The 13,773-nt window shown below is 35.2% G+C and overlaps 1 protein-coding gene across 1 annotated transcript in view; it reads right to left on the bottom strand.

Moving 5' to 3' along the window:
• Positions 1-13,773, bottom strand: part of LOC122331252 (mucin-2-like) — a 14,669-nt gene extending 896 nt beyond the window's left edge. Inside the window, exons 1-25 of the mRNA XM_043228799.1 lie at positions 13,710-13,773; positions 13,554-13,625; positions 13,067-13,328; positions 12,848-12,962; positions 10,671-10,765; positions 10,424-10,535; positions 10,006-10,225; positions 9,753-9,878; positions 7,240-7,354; positions 6,966-7,104; positions 6,745-6,858; positions 6,298-6,364; positions 6,080-6,217; positions 5,818-5,982; positions 5,546-5,640; positions 4,553-4,679; positions 3,883-4,138; positions 3,441-3,493; positions 3,137-3,237; positions 1,845-1,996; positions 1,465-1,603; positions 1,266-1,370; positions 766-945; positions 424-663; positions 182-338 (exon numbers count right to left, since the gene is read on the bottom strand). Coding sequence (XP_043084734.1) covers positions 182-338; positions 424-663; positions 766-945; positions 1,266-1,370; positions 1,465-1,603; positions 1,845-1,996; positions 3,137-3,237; positions 3,441-3,493; positions 3,883-4,138; positions 4,553-4,679; positions 5,546-5,640; positions 5,818-5,982; positions 6,080-6,217; positions 6,298-6,364; positions 6,745-6,858; positions 6,966-7,104; positions 7,240-7,354; positions 9,753-9,878; positions 10,006-10,225; positions 10,424-10,535; positions 10,671-10,765; positions 12,848-12,962; positions 13,067-13,328; positions 13,554-13,625; positions 13,710-13,773 — 3,409 coding nt within the window. The remainder of the gene's footprint in view (positions 1-181; positions 339-423; positions 664-765; positions 946-1,265; positions 1,371-1,464; positions 1,604-1,844; positions 1,997-3,136; positions 3,238-3,440; positions 3,494-3,882; positions 4,139-4,552; positions 4,680-5,545; positions 5,641-5,817; positions 5,983-6,079; positions 6,218-6,297; positions 6,365-6,744; positions 6,859-6,965; positions 7,105-7,239; positions 7,355-9,752; positions 9,879-10,005; positions 10,226-10,423; positions 10,536-10,670; positions 10,766-12,847; positions 12,963-13,066; positions 13,329-13,553; positions 13,626-13,709) is intronic.

Here is a 13,773-nt window from a genome sequence, read left to right as displayed (position 1 = left end):
TGCGTGGAAACAGGATGAATGAAATGTCACAAAACTGCAGTACACTATTGAAAGAACAAATCACTTCAATCTTTGTTCAGGCTATCAATTCATTCACATTGTCCACACAGAATCAGAATCTGCATTAAAATCACATAGAAAGATTACAGATTCAAGATGCAATAGAATTGAAGATTCTTACGGCAAGTCTCAGGTGTTCTCCAGTTCACGCAAACACCTGCCTTATTGCAGGCTTGAGCATAAGCTGCAACAGCTGTACAAAAGCACTCACAATCTCCACCTGTGTCACATGCACATGAGTCCCTTACACAGTTCTCATAATATGGGCTCGGATCCACCTGTGGGAATAAGCATTTTCCATCTTTCAAAAACTATTTTGGACTATGGGCTTCATTTACTAATCGAAAAGGTTTTCACTTGTACCTTTTTATGGCAGTTTTGGAACGTAACTCTCTTTATGATGCTACATTGTGATTCTGCCCATGCAATTCGACTGGGAGTCTTCAAGCACGGGTTAAAGTCTGGTTTTGCATCATGACACTGGTTTGACAGTTTCCAGCTGTCCACAAACTCCGTTATATCTGTAGTCAGCAGATTTCCCCGAGTGGTAAATTCATCTTTTCCATTTTCGTTATAATTTCCGCACAGGCCACAAACGTCTCCCTTTAAAAATACAAAGACTTTGAGGGACTCTCAAAATTGTCTGAAAGTGTAAGCACAGAGCACAAAAAAATGTGTAGATCACGATTCGCGTCTTCAGTTCACCATGTGCTGAGGTTGCAGGATGATGTATACGGTGGTTTTGTTTTTCCACATAACAGTCAGTCCGATGTCAGCATCAATGACTAAGTACATCCCAATTTTTCTCACAGCGTAACTAATCTCTGGGCCACTTTTATTGTAAATGGCTGTTATGGTCCCATCAGAAACCAGCAACTGAGTCCCCTTTGTGAGAGAGATGACAGAAAAATTTATATTGATGCTGTATGATATTGTATGTGACACCAGTCAGTTCTCAAAACACATCTAAAGGAGTTCATAGCACAAATCTATGTCACATCCAGTGACTGATGTTCACCCCATATTCATTTCATATGTTAATGAAAACACAGGGAAAATTCTTTATAGATATTTTAGATTAAAATGGATATTTACTAAATACCCCTTACAAACATATTTTATTTTACTTTGAGACTACCACAAAGTATTGAACGTCCAGCTAAACGTAAAAACATATAGCATGAGAGCTACACCTGCGGCCTTACCTCCAAAAATATCTTTACAGCCTTTGAACACGTGGTTCCTGTTGTTCCACACGGTATATTCTCAGTAATCACCTGAAAATTGCCCGTTTTATTTCCACACGTGTTCTGCCAGACAAGTAAACGTGACCTCGGTTTATTTTTGAACATTTAAATAAAGCCTCTGATGAATTGCTTTTTGCTATGCACCAATAGCACCTACCTGAACAGCAATATAACTGCAGTCTCCCCTGAAGCCGAATCTTTGTTGATCAAAAGTTCTATAATGTCCACTGCCATAAATGGTGCATATGCCCGGACACTTATTATGTGTGCATTTCCATTCTCCCTTTTGGCAAGTGCTGTAAGTATAGAGGGAGACATAAATCTTGTATAGTTCTACAATTTCACACAATAGACTGTTTAAAGCTAACTAGTGTATTTCTTCATTGTTTAGGTTTTATTGTAAAGTAACTATCACTTATTATACAAAGCTGTCATTTATTCAAATATACAAATAAAAACCTAATAAAATCTTATAGCTTAACACTTAACACATATAATAGTATAATAGTTTATTAATTACACTAAAATAACACACACCAATTATTGCAATCTATGGCTATCTCAGACGCTGGAACATAATACTGTCCATCATGTTTACATGGGCAGTCTTCCTGTTTAACGCAGTTCCCTCTGCCATCATCCAATAGATCTGAAGGACACTGGCAGCCAGACAGACAGTCCAGCGAGAACTGGAAAAAAGGAAGGAAAGCATTATATACAAGCAAATCCTTGTCATGCATAGGCCCACTAGTAAAACCATCAGCAAATTCAAACAATGGATAAACAGATAGATAGATAAACAAAAAGAGTGTAAACGAAGGTAGCATGTCAGCGCTTTCGAACACAGCCATTTCAAGGCATTTTCATTTTTTATACTTAGAACTGTATTGTGAGTAGGATTAATTTCTTCTGCATCGCATCCAAATCCTCTATTATCCAAAATGTAATACCTATAACAGAGCCACTGATAGCATTGATGTTTCTAATAGTAAATCTTTAAGTTAATTTTTCTTTGTGGCTTGACAATGATTTGCAGGGAGGGTGAGACGTTCACTTTCAGTTCTATCGGGCTAAAGTTTGCATTTTCCAAGATCTCCTACTTTAACGTGTTTGCAAACTGCATGCATGTCTGTTAGGGAGAGAGCATGTGAGTATGTGCTTTACATAAAATGTAATTTTGGGGTGAAAACATGGAAGTGATCTGTCGTATTTATGTTTGTTGTATGTTTGCATGTTCTCGGGCAAGTTCCGCTCCTATCTCTTTGTATTGGGAAACATCAAATTCTCCCAAACTGTTTACTAAGCTTATGGTTAAATTTCATATTTGAAACCACCAATGAAATCTGACAGCAACTGTGCAGTCCTAGGCGCATGTGTCAGAATGCTGATAGATCAACCATTATAAGCGTTGCATTTGACCCCATTCAATACTATACAAGTAAAACGTCTCGGGTATTCTATAGTCTTTGATATTGCTTAAAAATTGGTTAATAGTCATGTGCCTCAAAAAAACATAACATAATATCTTTGTAAATCATTAAATAATGGAAGACACTGGAAGTTGAAATCCTTACCTTTGACCGGTATTAGCACATTAATTAATGCTATTGCCTAAAACTGTATGTTGTTAACGAATTAATAAACATGATGACACGTTTAATTATAGTATTCATATAGTACTTAATCTATTAATCAGACAGACTTTTTATTACTTGCTGATGTAGTAATCATTGAAAAAGAAAATGGTTTAGTTTGAATAGTTTAGAGTCATATCTTGACTCATGCTCATTAGTGCACCCTTATTGTTAAGTGTTACTGTGGAAACTCACACAGTCAACGTTCTGTTGCAAACAAGTCTTTGCACAATTTAATCCATGTTCTTCTGGGCCAGCAGTACTGCAGTTGAAAAAAAACATCGGAGAGGAACATTCTGCGAAAGACAGACAAAGATGTTTCACTCTAAATATAGTTTATGATATAAAAACACATATTATAAGACTTTTTACAACAGACGTTGATTGTTGGTTATCAAAACCTCAATTAGCCAGTTATTTTTTAATTTCAATCTTGATAAGACTACTCTATTAGCAAACGTATTTAACCTACGCAGTAAGGAAAAGTACTTTTTCATACCCAGGATCGAGGTTTTCAAGGAACGACAGTGGAATTTTCCATCCGTGCAAACACTGCACAGAGAAATATGATCAACTTGCATTTTGAATTTTTTGTGTAAAAATGTATAAAATGTATACAATAAGCGAGTACACAATGAATTAATTTTTCACAGCATGTTTTTTGGCTCGTGCTGAATCACTACGGTACACTTTTAATAAGTGTTTATGTTCTAACTATTTAGACTGATTCAGGTAGGTCCTGCTACAGAGTAGCCCAGTATCTGAATGATTTACCATAGACATAAACAGAGAGAAATAGCTCCAGCTACAATATTCTTCTGCAAGATGCACGCAGTTCTGTTTATTACCCCTTAGAGTGCCTAAAGTTATGGACTACAGCTTTAAATTCATAGTTTTTAAATTTCTTGTATAACTGTGCACTAATGCTAATATTTACTTACCAGTGTTCATTCCTAATGGTGACAGACTTGCCGGGATAAATTTTTTGTCCATCATTGTAACATGGACATTTTTCCATAGGCACACACAGTCCATTCTCATCCTGGTAGAGTCCCTCTGGACATGCGCATCCATCAACGGGCTCAAAGTTAGGGCTGCAGCTTTGACGCTCCGAGGCGAGAGACAGACAGGTACGCTGACAGCTCTGCAGCTCATAGGAGTAGTTCTGCGAGGCCGGGCAATTCTCTGTATACTTCTCTGAGGGAATTAATTGGAAAGGAATGTGTTGGAAAAGTTTACATACAGAAGCAACATTACATTAAAGTGTTAGTCCACCCAGAGATGAAAATTAGTCTCTGTTTTATTACCCCTCCTAAGGGTATATGGCTTTCTTTATCAGAAGATTTCAATCAGAATTATATTAAAAATAGTCCTGGCTCTTCCAAGCGTAAGAATATGAAATAAGGAGCATCCATCCATATTAAAAAATGCATCGATATGTTTATGACTGTCATAGGCGGAGGCATACCAGCGGATGACGTACGGCCTATGTATAGCGCAAATTAAGGGGTTTTTTGAATATGGACTTTTGATAATGCATTGATTCATTACAGGAGGTTTTTATTCAACCCCCACCAAACCCCACCCATCCACTGGTCGATCTCTACTTACTGCACACAATGTCTCTCCAGCCTTGGAGGATTATTCCTTCAGCTGCACAGGCCCGGGCGTACGAGGAGAAGACGGCACACAAACAGTCCTCGCTCTTCTCACAGGTACAGCTGGAGTATTTGCATCTCTGAAAATACATACACATGTTGTGTTACTGCATTTTGTGGAAGCAGCGATAGATTTGGGATATGTGATCTTTTTCTCTTTTCTTTCTTTCTTATGTTAATACTATAGTATGCATACAGTATGTCAAAGTTTTACAAAAAAAAAAAAATGTAAATGCCTTTAATGAAGTCTCTTATGCTCACCACAGCTTTCAGAAACATTGCTCCAGTCCTGAGTGTCACATAATTCTTCAGAAATTGTTCTAATATGCTTATTTGCTTCTCAGTCATAATTTGTTATGAGTTATTAATAATGGTTCTTATTATTAAAAATGCTACTGTAAAACAGTTTTTGCTGATTAATATTTTGTGGAATATTTTTTCAGGATTCTTTGATTAATAGAAACGGCAAAAAATAGCATCTATTTGAAATAAAATCTTGTAATATTTTAAATCTCTTTACTATAACTTTTGAATGTAATTGTTTTAATTATTTTTTATTTATTTTATTTGATTTTAAATAGAAACGTAAAAATACAATATTTGCCAATAGCTCACAATATGATTTGATTCAGGAGTATATCAATCAATATAATGATATTATGATGTTTTATATATATATATATATATATATATATATATATATATATATATATATATATATATATATATATATATGATAACAGCTTATGACAACATGTTTTTCATGCTTTGCTAAAATGTGCAATGTGTAAAATATAAAGGTAAATCCTCATTTAGAAGCAACAACAATTAGATAAAAAAAAAAAATAGCTGTTAAAACTACTACTTTTCCAACATATTTTGACAAAAGTTCTCAAATGGAAAATGGCATTTTTCTCTCTATAACCTATAAACTTTCAGTTCATACTTTGTAGTAGCTGCCTGGATTGACACTAGAGTGACATGTGGCAAAGAGGCTCTTCTTGTCCGTCATCATGGAACACCAGAGATTGGCAAAGTCCTCTAAAAATATGATAAAAAACAGGAAAAAAAGTAAAATGTAAAAAGATTTTTATTATCATCCATTTTGTGCACTTCTAAAAACCCTTCTGTAGATATATACAAAAATACAGATATGAATGAAATGTATCCACCCTGACTTCACCACATTGACTTTGAAAGCAAAGCAAAGTCTCTCACTGCTGTCACTGCTGTAGGAACAGGGGTCGTCCAGTCTCTCAGTACGGTCGGGGCAGTTGGACTGGGCCTTCCAGGCATTTGCGAAGGAAACCGGTGTACCTTCGACCACTCCCTGAGGGGTCTTCAGATCATCTGACAGCACTTTGTTAAAATTTCCACAGATGCCTGCATGAACAAACAAATTGCACAACATTGGTTATCATGATGGATTCACTATATAATTCAGATGTTTTTATGTGTGTTTTTTAGAAAGAGGTCTCACCACAAGTCTTGTCCTGAAAGCTCTGGTCCAAAGTGATGTAGACCTGCATAAGAGGCACCAGCTGTACCTGCACCTGCAGACCAAAGGTGGTCTGAAGCAGGATGTGAAACGATGAGGGCATGAACACCGTGAAGTCAGCTGAGAGAAATAGAGTTAAAGTGTTTGAAAAATACTTCATAAGATATGCATTTATAGCAATAAATAAAGAGCTCTCTCACTTGTCATGTATGGAAGTGAAATTTCAGCATTGTGTTTCACTGTCCCGTCAGCTTTAATAATCAGAGGCTGAAGAAGAAAGAACACTGTCATATTTTTATGTCAGTATGTTAATGTTTTATGTTGAAGTCAACATTAAATGGTTTCGACTCTTTCTTTTGAGACAATAACTTTATACAAGGTGGACTTTCAGATTTAAAATTTTGCAGGATGGTTTCAATCACATAGAGCTAAGTTGCACACAGCATGAAAAAGAGTGCTCTTTAAAATAGAAAAAACATTTTCAATTGTAATATTTCACACCTACATTAACAAAACATGAAAAAAACCCTTACTGACCCTAAAAGTTTGAACATTACTGTAATATGTGCGTATCATTACTTGTTCATATTGTTTAAAATATACAAGATTGGCGTGTTCTTGATGTTAAAGTTAAGAGTTGTACACACATTTTTGCTGTCGTTGTCAAAAAGCACCGCAATAGATTTCAAACAGGTGTCCGTCTCTTTAGTAAAACAAGGAACGATATGACCAAATATGTTGAACTTGGACTCTTCACAGTCCTACAAAAACACAAACACAAATTATGAATTTTACATATTTAAATATAAGCAAGGGCACAAACTAAATAAATCCCAACATCCCTGAGCAATTACACAAGGTGTAGTACTTTTGAGAGCACATAGTTGCAGTCTCCATGGAAAGTGAATTCTTTCCCATCAAAGGTAGTGAAGTGAGATCCTTCCTCTACTGAACACAGGCCAGGGCCAGGAATACTCGTACAGATCCAGGTTCCCTCCTTACATATACTGAGTTACATGAAATACAATTACAAACAACTTACAGGATACATTGCAGTGATATAATAGAGTGGCGTGCAGCATGTTTTAGCTGAAGTGCAGTATAAAGGTGAAAAGGCTATCGGAGTGAATGTGCTTTATTACCATTCCTCGCTGCGTGTCTTGAGAACCTCTCCTGGGCTGTAGACATCATCATGCATGCACTGACACTTTTCCACCGGGATGCAGCCCATGTTTGAGATTTCATCAAACACAGTTCCTATAACACATTTCATATTTACTGTCTCATTTTGATGTTTCTTTATATCATCCCAGACAGACTGGGTGATCAGATCTCTGTGTGAAGCACTGGTTGTTGTGAGACTCCTTATATTGCTAGACCCCAAACAACAATCTGACTGGCTTATTACAGTTAATGGCAAAATGATGTTTGTAAATGTACACTATTATTTTCTACTGATACACTACAGCAGATTTTAGATGATACATTTTCTTTCGCATTACATTTTTTTGGTTAGGAATAGGTTTGAATTCATAAAAAAGATGATGCTTTTAAGAAGTTCCTCTCCCACTTTAACTTACCTAAAATGATTTGTTATTTGTAATTTCTGTTATTTAAATTGTCAAAACATCATGTGGTGTGACCGTCCGGCCATCATTTTTGTTTTGAAAAAATCTTTGAAATTACCCTTAATCTATTCAGATTAGTTTTCTGCACTCTTTGGCATGATTTACAAAGGGTTTTGTAGTGTCCTGTATAAAATTGCAAAGCATTTTCATTAATATTTTCATAGTAACATTCAAACAAACATTGTCCAATAATCTCCATTTTATGAAAAATCATGAGGTGCGACCATAAAGAAATTACCATTTTGAGACTTTTATATTGACATCCATTCAAAGGTAGGCCAAAACATCATATACCAAGGACCCATATAAGCATCAAGCGGGTTTGTAAATTTCTTTGAAATTTAAAAAAAAAAATAAAATAAAATATGTGGATATCATGTGGTATGACCTCAGAAAAGCAATGAATAAAGTTATTTCTACAAGTGTTTATTTTTATTATACATTTCGCAGTAACCTCTTATGTGAGGCTAGCTTGTTTTGTTAAGGTTACTAATTCTGTGCTTATAAATTCTGACTGAAACTATCATGTGGTGCGACCATTTACCGTGTAGTGCAACCACTGCAGAGTGTTTTCTATTACAGATGTATGTCCCAGATTGGCAGCTTTTTGTGTAGTTATATTTAATTATTGATTTACATACTGTAAATTTTGTTTAGTATTTATGCATTTATTATTTATTTATTAATAACTATTAGGATCTATTTTACTAGATTTCACTACCAAGCAAAGTAAAATAAACTCTCACCATAAGCAGCATGTTAATTTTAACCTTGCAGTCAAGCACAAAGTGCAGATGTTATTTTATACTGTAAGAAACATTTTTTATGATTTCATCTTGGAACCTGAGCCAGCAACCTTACAATACTCCAAATTAACCCTTTGCAAAGACCTGCCCCCCTTAGTTACTGTTGCCACGTCTGACAAACCATAGCACTTTTTATGCAATATGTGATATTCTCACGCAGTGAAAATACAACACAGAGCAAAGAAGACACTGATAATAGACATACAATATAGAGCAGATTTAGAGTTAAAATTTTGTCATTTTTTTAAAAGTTCAGTTCAAGCAGCTTGTGAACCCATCTTACTAGGTACACCACAAAATGAACATGAAAGGACATCAGAAGGTATTTAGTTTCAACTGTGAAAATATGCCAATACACACTATTTTTCAAATTCAAGTGCACCAATGTTAATTTACTCTCCTGTCTGGTTTGTCTGTCAGACAGAAATGGCAGATTTGGCACTAAGATTGCCTGTTAATCAAACTCCAGGGCAAGGGTCAGTTAAATAGCAAAGATTAGGGCGAAAAACTGGGTCTGATAAAATTACTGCAGTTGATGCACACTTTCCACACAAGTGTCTTTAATAGATTGTTAAATATATATTTTTTGTCATTTTGAGCAACCACTAATCATGTGGTGCGACCAATAAAAGCAATAACTGTATTAAATTAAAAATAAATTATTTCATTTATGTGGAATATTATTAAATATTAATAACTGTTACAGTATGCCAAAGTCAAAGGTAGTTTAAAAGAATTTTAGCAGTTTATCAGCAATTTTCAGGAAAAATAAGTCTGTTAACTACATTTAACATTTAACCTTAAAATTATAGAGTAAAAATATTATATTGCTATTTACAAACACTTTACTATTATAATATTACTTTTTTTCAAAACTTTATTACTGTGAACATCTACATTAAAATGTTAAGCAGGTTAAGGAAATTAATTGTAATAGAAATCATGGTCACACCACATGACATTTTTTAAGGATACGGCCAATTCATCTAGATGAAAAAACACTAAAATCACTTAATTAAAAAATGTTATTTGAATTATTTTTTACATTTTAAAATTTGCCTGTGAGAATCTTTATACATCAATGACCCATATAGTCTTTTATGTGTGTTTACACTTGTCGTGGAGAAAAGTACACAACATTTCTTTGTTATTTTACTGTAAAATCAGCATTCTAAATGCGCTTTTTAAGATTAAATAAATAATCATGAATTAGGAACTGACCTGGTGGGCAGAAGCAGCCGTCAATGTTGTATTGCTCACACAGTGCATTTGTGTATTTGGTTGAGCATGTGTCCATGCAGGGGGAGCCGCTTTCAGAATGTACCATATTGTAGGGGCACTTGACGGCTGCATTGAAATAAAATACATACGGTCTTTGCAGTGACTATTAATGAATGATCCAAAAGAACAAGAAGTTAAAGCTCAAGAGAGAAGAATCGTTTGACATCCACCAGAGCTCAGTGGTAGTTATTACCGCAGAAGTCAGCTTTTCTCCAGGTCGGTGGAGTTCCTCCAGCATGCGAACACTGACGTGAATATTCAGACAAAGTCGCGCATAGCGTGGAGTTGTCAGTGTCTTCAGGATGGTTTGAGCACCTATCATTCATACAGGCCTTGATGTATGGTTCAGGGCTCCAAACCTCAATGCAGGAGGACCAGTCTGCATCTATCAAAAGGTCTTCACAATATGCCCGCTGTAGTGATACAGGTATAAGTGTATTTTTAACTATATCGGTAGAGGTCCACATTAAACAATCAATAATTTAGTTTTTTAAAGCCTTTCTCTTAGAAAATGAATTGCAAAATGTTTTGAATGAAGCTAATAAAGCATGCTCTAGAAATCTCTTCCATCTAAGTATATTAAACCCACACAGACACCTTTTGCAACTTACATGGTTTTTGCACTGTTTTTCTTGCATTTTATCTTCATCAGAAGGACCATCGCAGTCATGCTCTGGGTTGTGAACTTTGTATTGATTTCCAAACTCATTGTATCCTAGCAAACTTTCTGGTATAAAACACAAAGACGAGTTCTATAAGACACTTGAGACACTTGATACTGAAGATCTGAAAATTGCGATACAAAAAATATAACTGATATAATAGCAAAAAAAAAAAGAAAAAGTCAATTACATCAGCTCACCTGATTTAATAAACTCATTATGAAGTGGATCCCTATTGAAATCACCACACAGTCCACAGGTGCGATATAAATATTTGGGGTTCAACTTCACCTGAAACAGCACCATAGCGTAACCGTTAATGCATAGTAACATATGAACTGTAGATATATACACTAAATTCAGCATACATAAACCGCAGGTTAACGTTTTAATGTTTAAAGAATGGTGGCAGATTACTGATTACAGATTACCTTCTTTTCCTTAATTTTTGTTTAACCCCAGGCAATCTGTTATAAAGGCTTATATAAGACTATAATAAAGGTTTATATTCAGACTATTTAGACTGGTTTGGATAGGTATTTAGAATTTTTTGATCACAGAGAAAAGAGCAATCAACTGGATCTTGAAAGTGTCTACATTTAATTGTCAGAACTCTGACGTGTCTGTGATCTTTATTTTTAAAAGGCATCACAAAATTGAACTCAAACTCTGAATGTAAGTCTTCGCTTTATTAGCCTGCTTGCATTAGTTATTGTTGTGTTACTGTGACAAAACTTGTAACTTGTAACTTGTAACACGAGGTTAGTTGTAACACACATGGATTTAATATTTCCACACATGCTAGACTAACCAAATTTACAGCATTTACTAACTGCATATCGACACTATAAAAAGTGTGCCAAAATTCAAAAGCCTTTTGAAAATATCACTGATATCTATAGTAAGTTTCTGGCTGAAATAATAATAAGAAAAAAATATTGCAATGCGATGTGCCCATTGAAATTAGATTATATTTAATAAAAAAAAATAATTCTGGCAAATTATTTTGTCTTATATTTTTTCATTGGATCAGACAACATTTTAAGATGTCATATGGTCATGTTGCTACCCCTCAGATGTTAAAATATACCATACCTACAGGGCTTGCTATTACAAGTAAGTAAATAGTGAAAAACACATACACTGTAATTATGACATATTTGTACTGTACAAGAGTGAAATTAATGTGGATAAAAAAATTATGAACATCACAAAATGAGAAATTCAAAAATGTTAGGTTGTGCCTAATACTTTTTCCAAGCTATAACTGAACTTCACTGTGTATATTTTTATTATAGTTTAAACGTATTACCACCTGATGGCCCATTATGGGAAGCTCCCAGGTTTTAATCGCTAAATATTTTTGATCATTATTTACCTCCTTACCTCATTGCATAAACATACCCTGGTGCACTTTTTAGCGAGACACAAAATACATACCAACAAGTTCATATCACTGCAGTTTCCAAAAGAAATGAACACTAGAGGCTGTACTCTGACACCTTTTATATATTTTCAAACAAATTCACTGTTTTGATTACTAAACTGTAATATTCGCACAACTATTTTGCAGAATATCATGTTACGGCTTCAAAACAATATTTATGTGCTTCGATATTTAGCATCAAACATATCCAGATACATATCTATGGGTTTCTGTAGACGGAAGGTTCGTTCAATAGCTCACGGAGTACAGAGATGTACTTAAGAGACGAGAAGCTTTAGTTCGAATCCCGTGTAACTGCGGTTTGACAAAATGGTGTTAAATGTTGTTGTAATGGCACGGTTGCATCAACAAATGCATTTTTATATCTTTTTGCTATTTGTTATAAGGTAAGATTTGGTGTAGGCCATATTTTCAACATGATAGAGCATTAACTTTTAGCAACAGACCATGTTTATTTTAATTATGAACCACCGCAATACATACCTATATCAACGTAATAAATGTGCCAGGGGTTACTTATTGAATCTGTGTTTTTAGTGGATATTTCTGTGGCAGTAAAAGAACACAAAAATGTTATAATGAGGTAATAATTTTTATGAGACCAAGTCGGTCTACTCCCTCAAATACAGGCATTCTATCATAAAACATGTTTCACAAATGTTAAATTAATATACTGTTTTCTGGAAACGAATAAACTGGATGATTTTCACATCCTCCAACTCTGGTCTACCACATCTTGTTCTAAAAAGTCTTGTGAACAAATATTGTCTATTTTACAGACCCTAAAGTACCCTAAAGGTTACACCAACTTTTGAAAAATGGGCATCCGATATCCCCTTTAAGGCCCTATTGGAACTAGAAACCTGGACACAGTCTGAAGTACTCTGGTAAATGTGATAATTTGCATGTAGTGATAAATGGCTCACCATGACTGCATCCTCTTTGTTCCACATGACAGTGATGTCCATTTTGTACTGTAGCTTGATGTATATCGTGTTCTCTTCCACAAGGATCCCTGCCTCATGCACAGGAAACGATTTACTAAATAAAAGAAAATATTCAAATTAAAGCAGATTATATTCGAATCTACTTCGTGTTTGCTGCAGGAGGAAGCGAGGAAGCACTTCAGTTCTCCTGAATCTTACTTTTGTCCATTGACCGTGGCCTGACTCCTAGTCAGTTTAAATTCAGTGCCATCGATGGTAACCCCCACTCTAGTGATATTTGGGTCACTAGTGCCTTCTGCTCTCTTTACTTTAACCGAGAATTGCTGAATGGGGCCTTTGCAGTCTGACACCAGGTTATACTCGCATGTGCCTGGGAACCGGTAAAAGTCCCCATCGAATGTCTTAAAGTGGAAGTTTCCCCACATGCTACAGATGTTGTTGACGTGGTTAGTGGCACGAACTGGAACAGAACATAAGAGAATGCAAAGATTTACATGTTCACTTACAGTATGTTATTCATCATAACAAAATGCTGCCCTTTAGTTTAACGTGTGGCTCCATTAGACATACTAAAGCAGGACTTATTTTATTAAGTTATAGTCTATTGTTATAGTTTTGTTAATCATTGTTATTAGTAGCTACATCTCATGAAGCATAATCCATTAAACACAAGTAATATATTCACCTGTTTTTACTGTTGTTGCTGGCGACATAGTGCCCATAGGACCTCTCATAACGTCAACATCAGGCTCAAAGTCTTTAAAAAAAGACACACATGATCATATTGTGTAGCTGATATTGTGAGCATTTCTTGCAGTAACTAATCATTTTATTTTCTAACCTGCTTGTACCGACTGCAGCCCCACCAGCAGAATGACCCATCTCAGCATCCGCATCTGGGACAT

The sequence above is a fragment of the Puntigrus tetrazona genome, chromosome 25 (assembly GCF_018831695.1).
Source record: "Puntigrus tetrazona isolate hp1 chromosome 25, ASM1883169v1, whole genome shotgun sequence".
NCBI lineage: Eukaryota > Metazoa > Chordata > Actinopteri > Cypriniformes > Cyprinidae > Puntigrus > Puntigrus tetrazona.
This window is presented reverse-complemented; position numbering and strand designations above follow the sequence as displayed.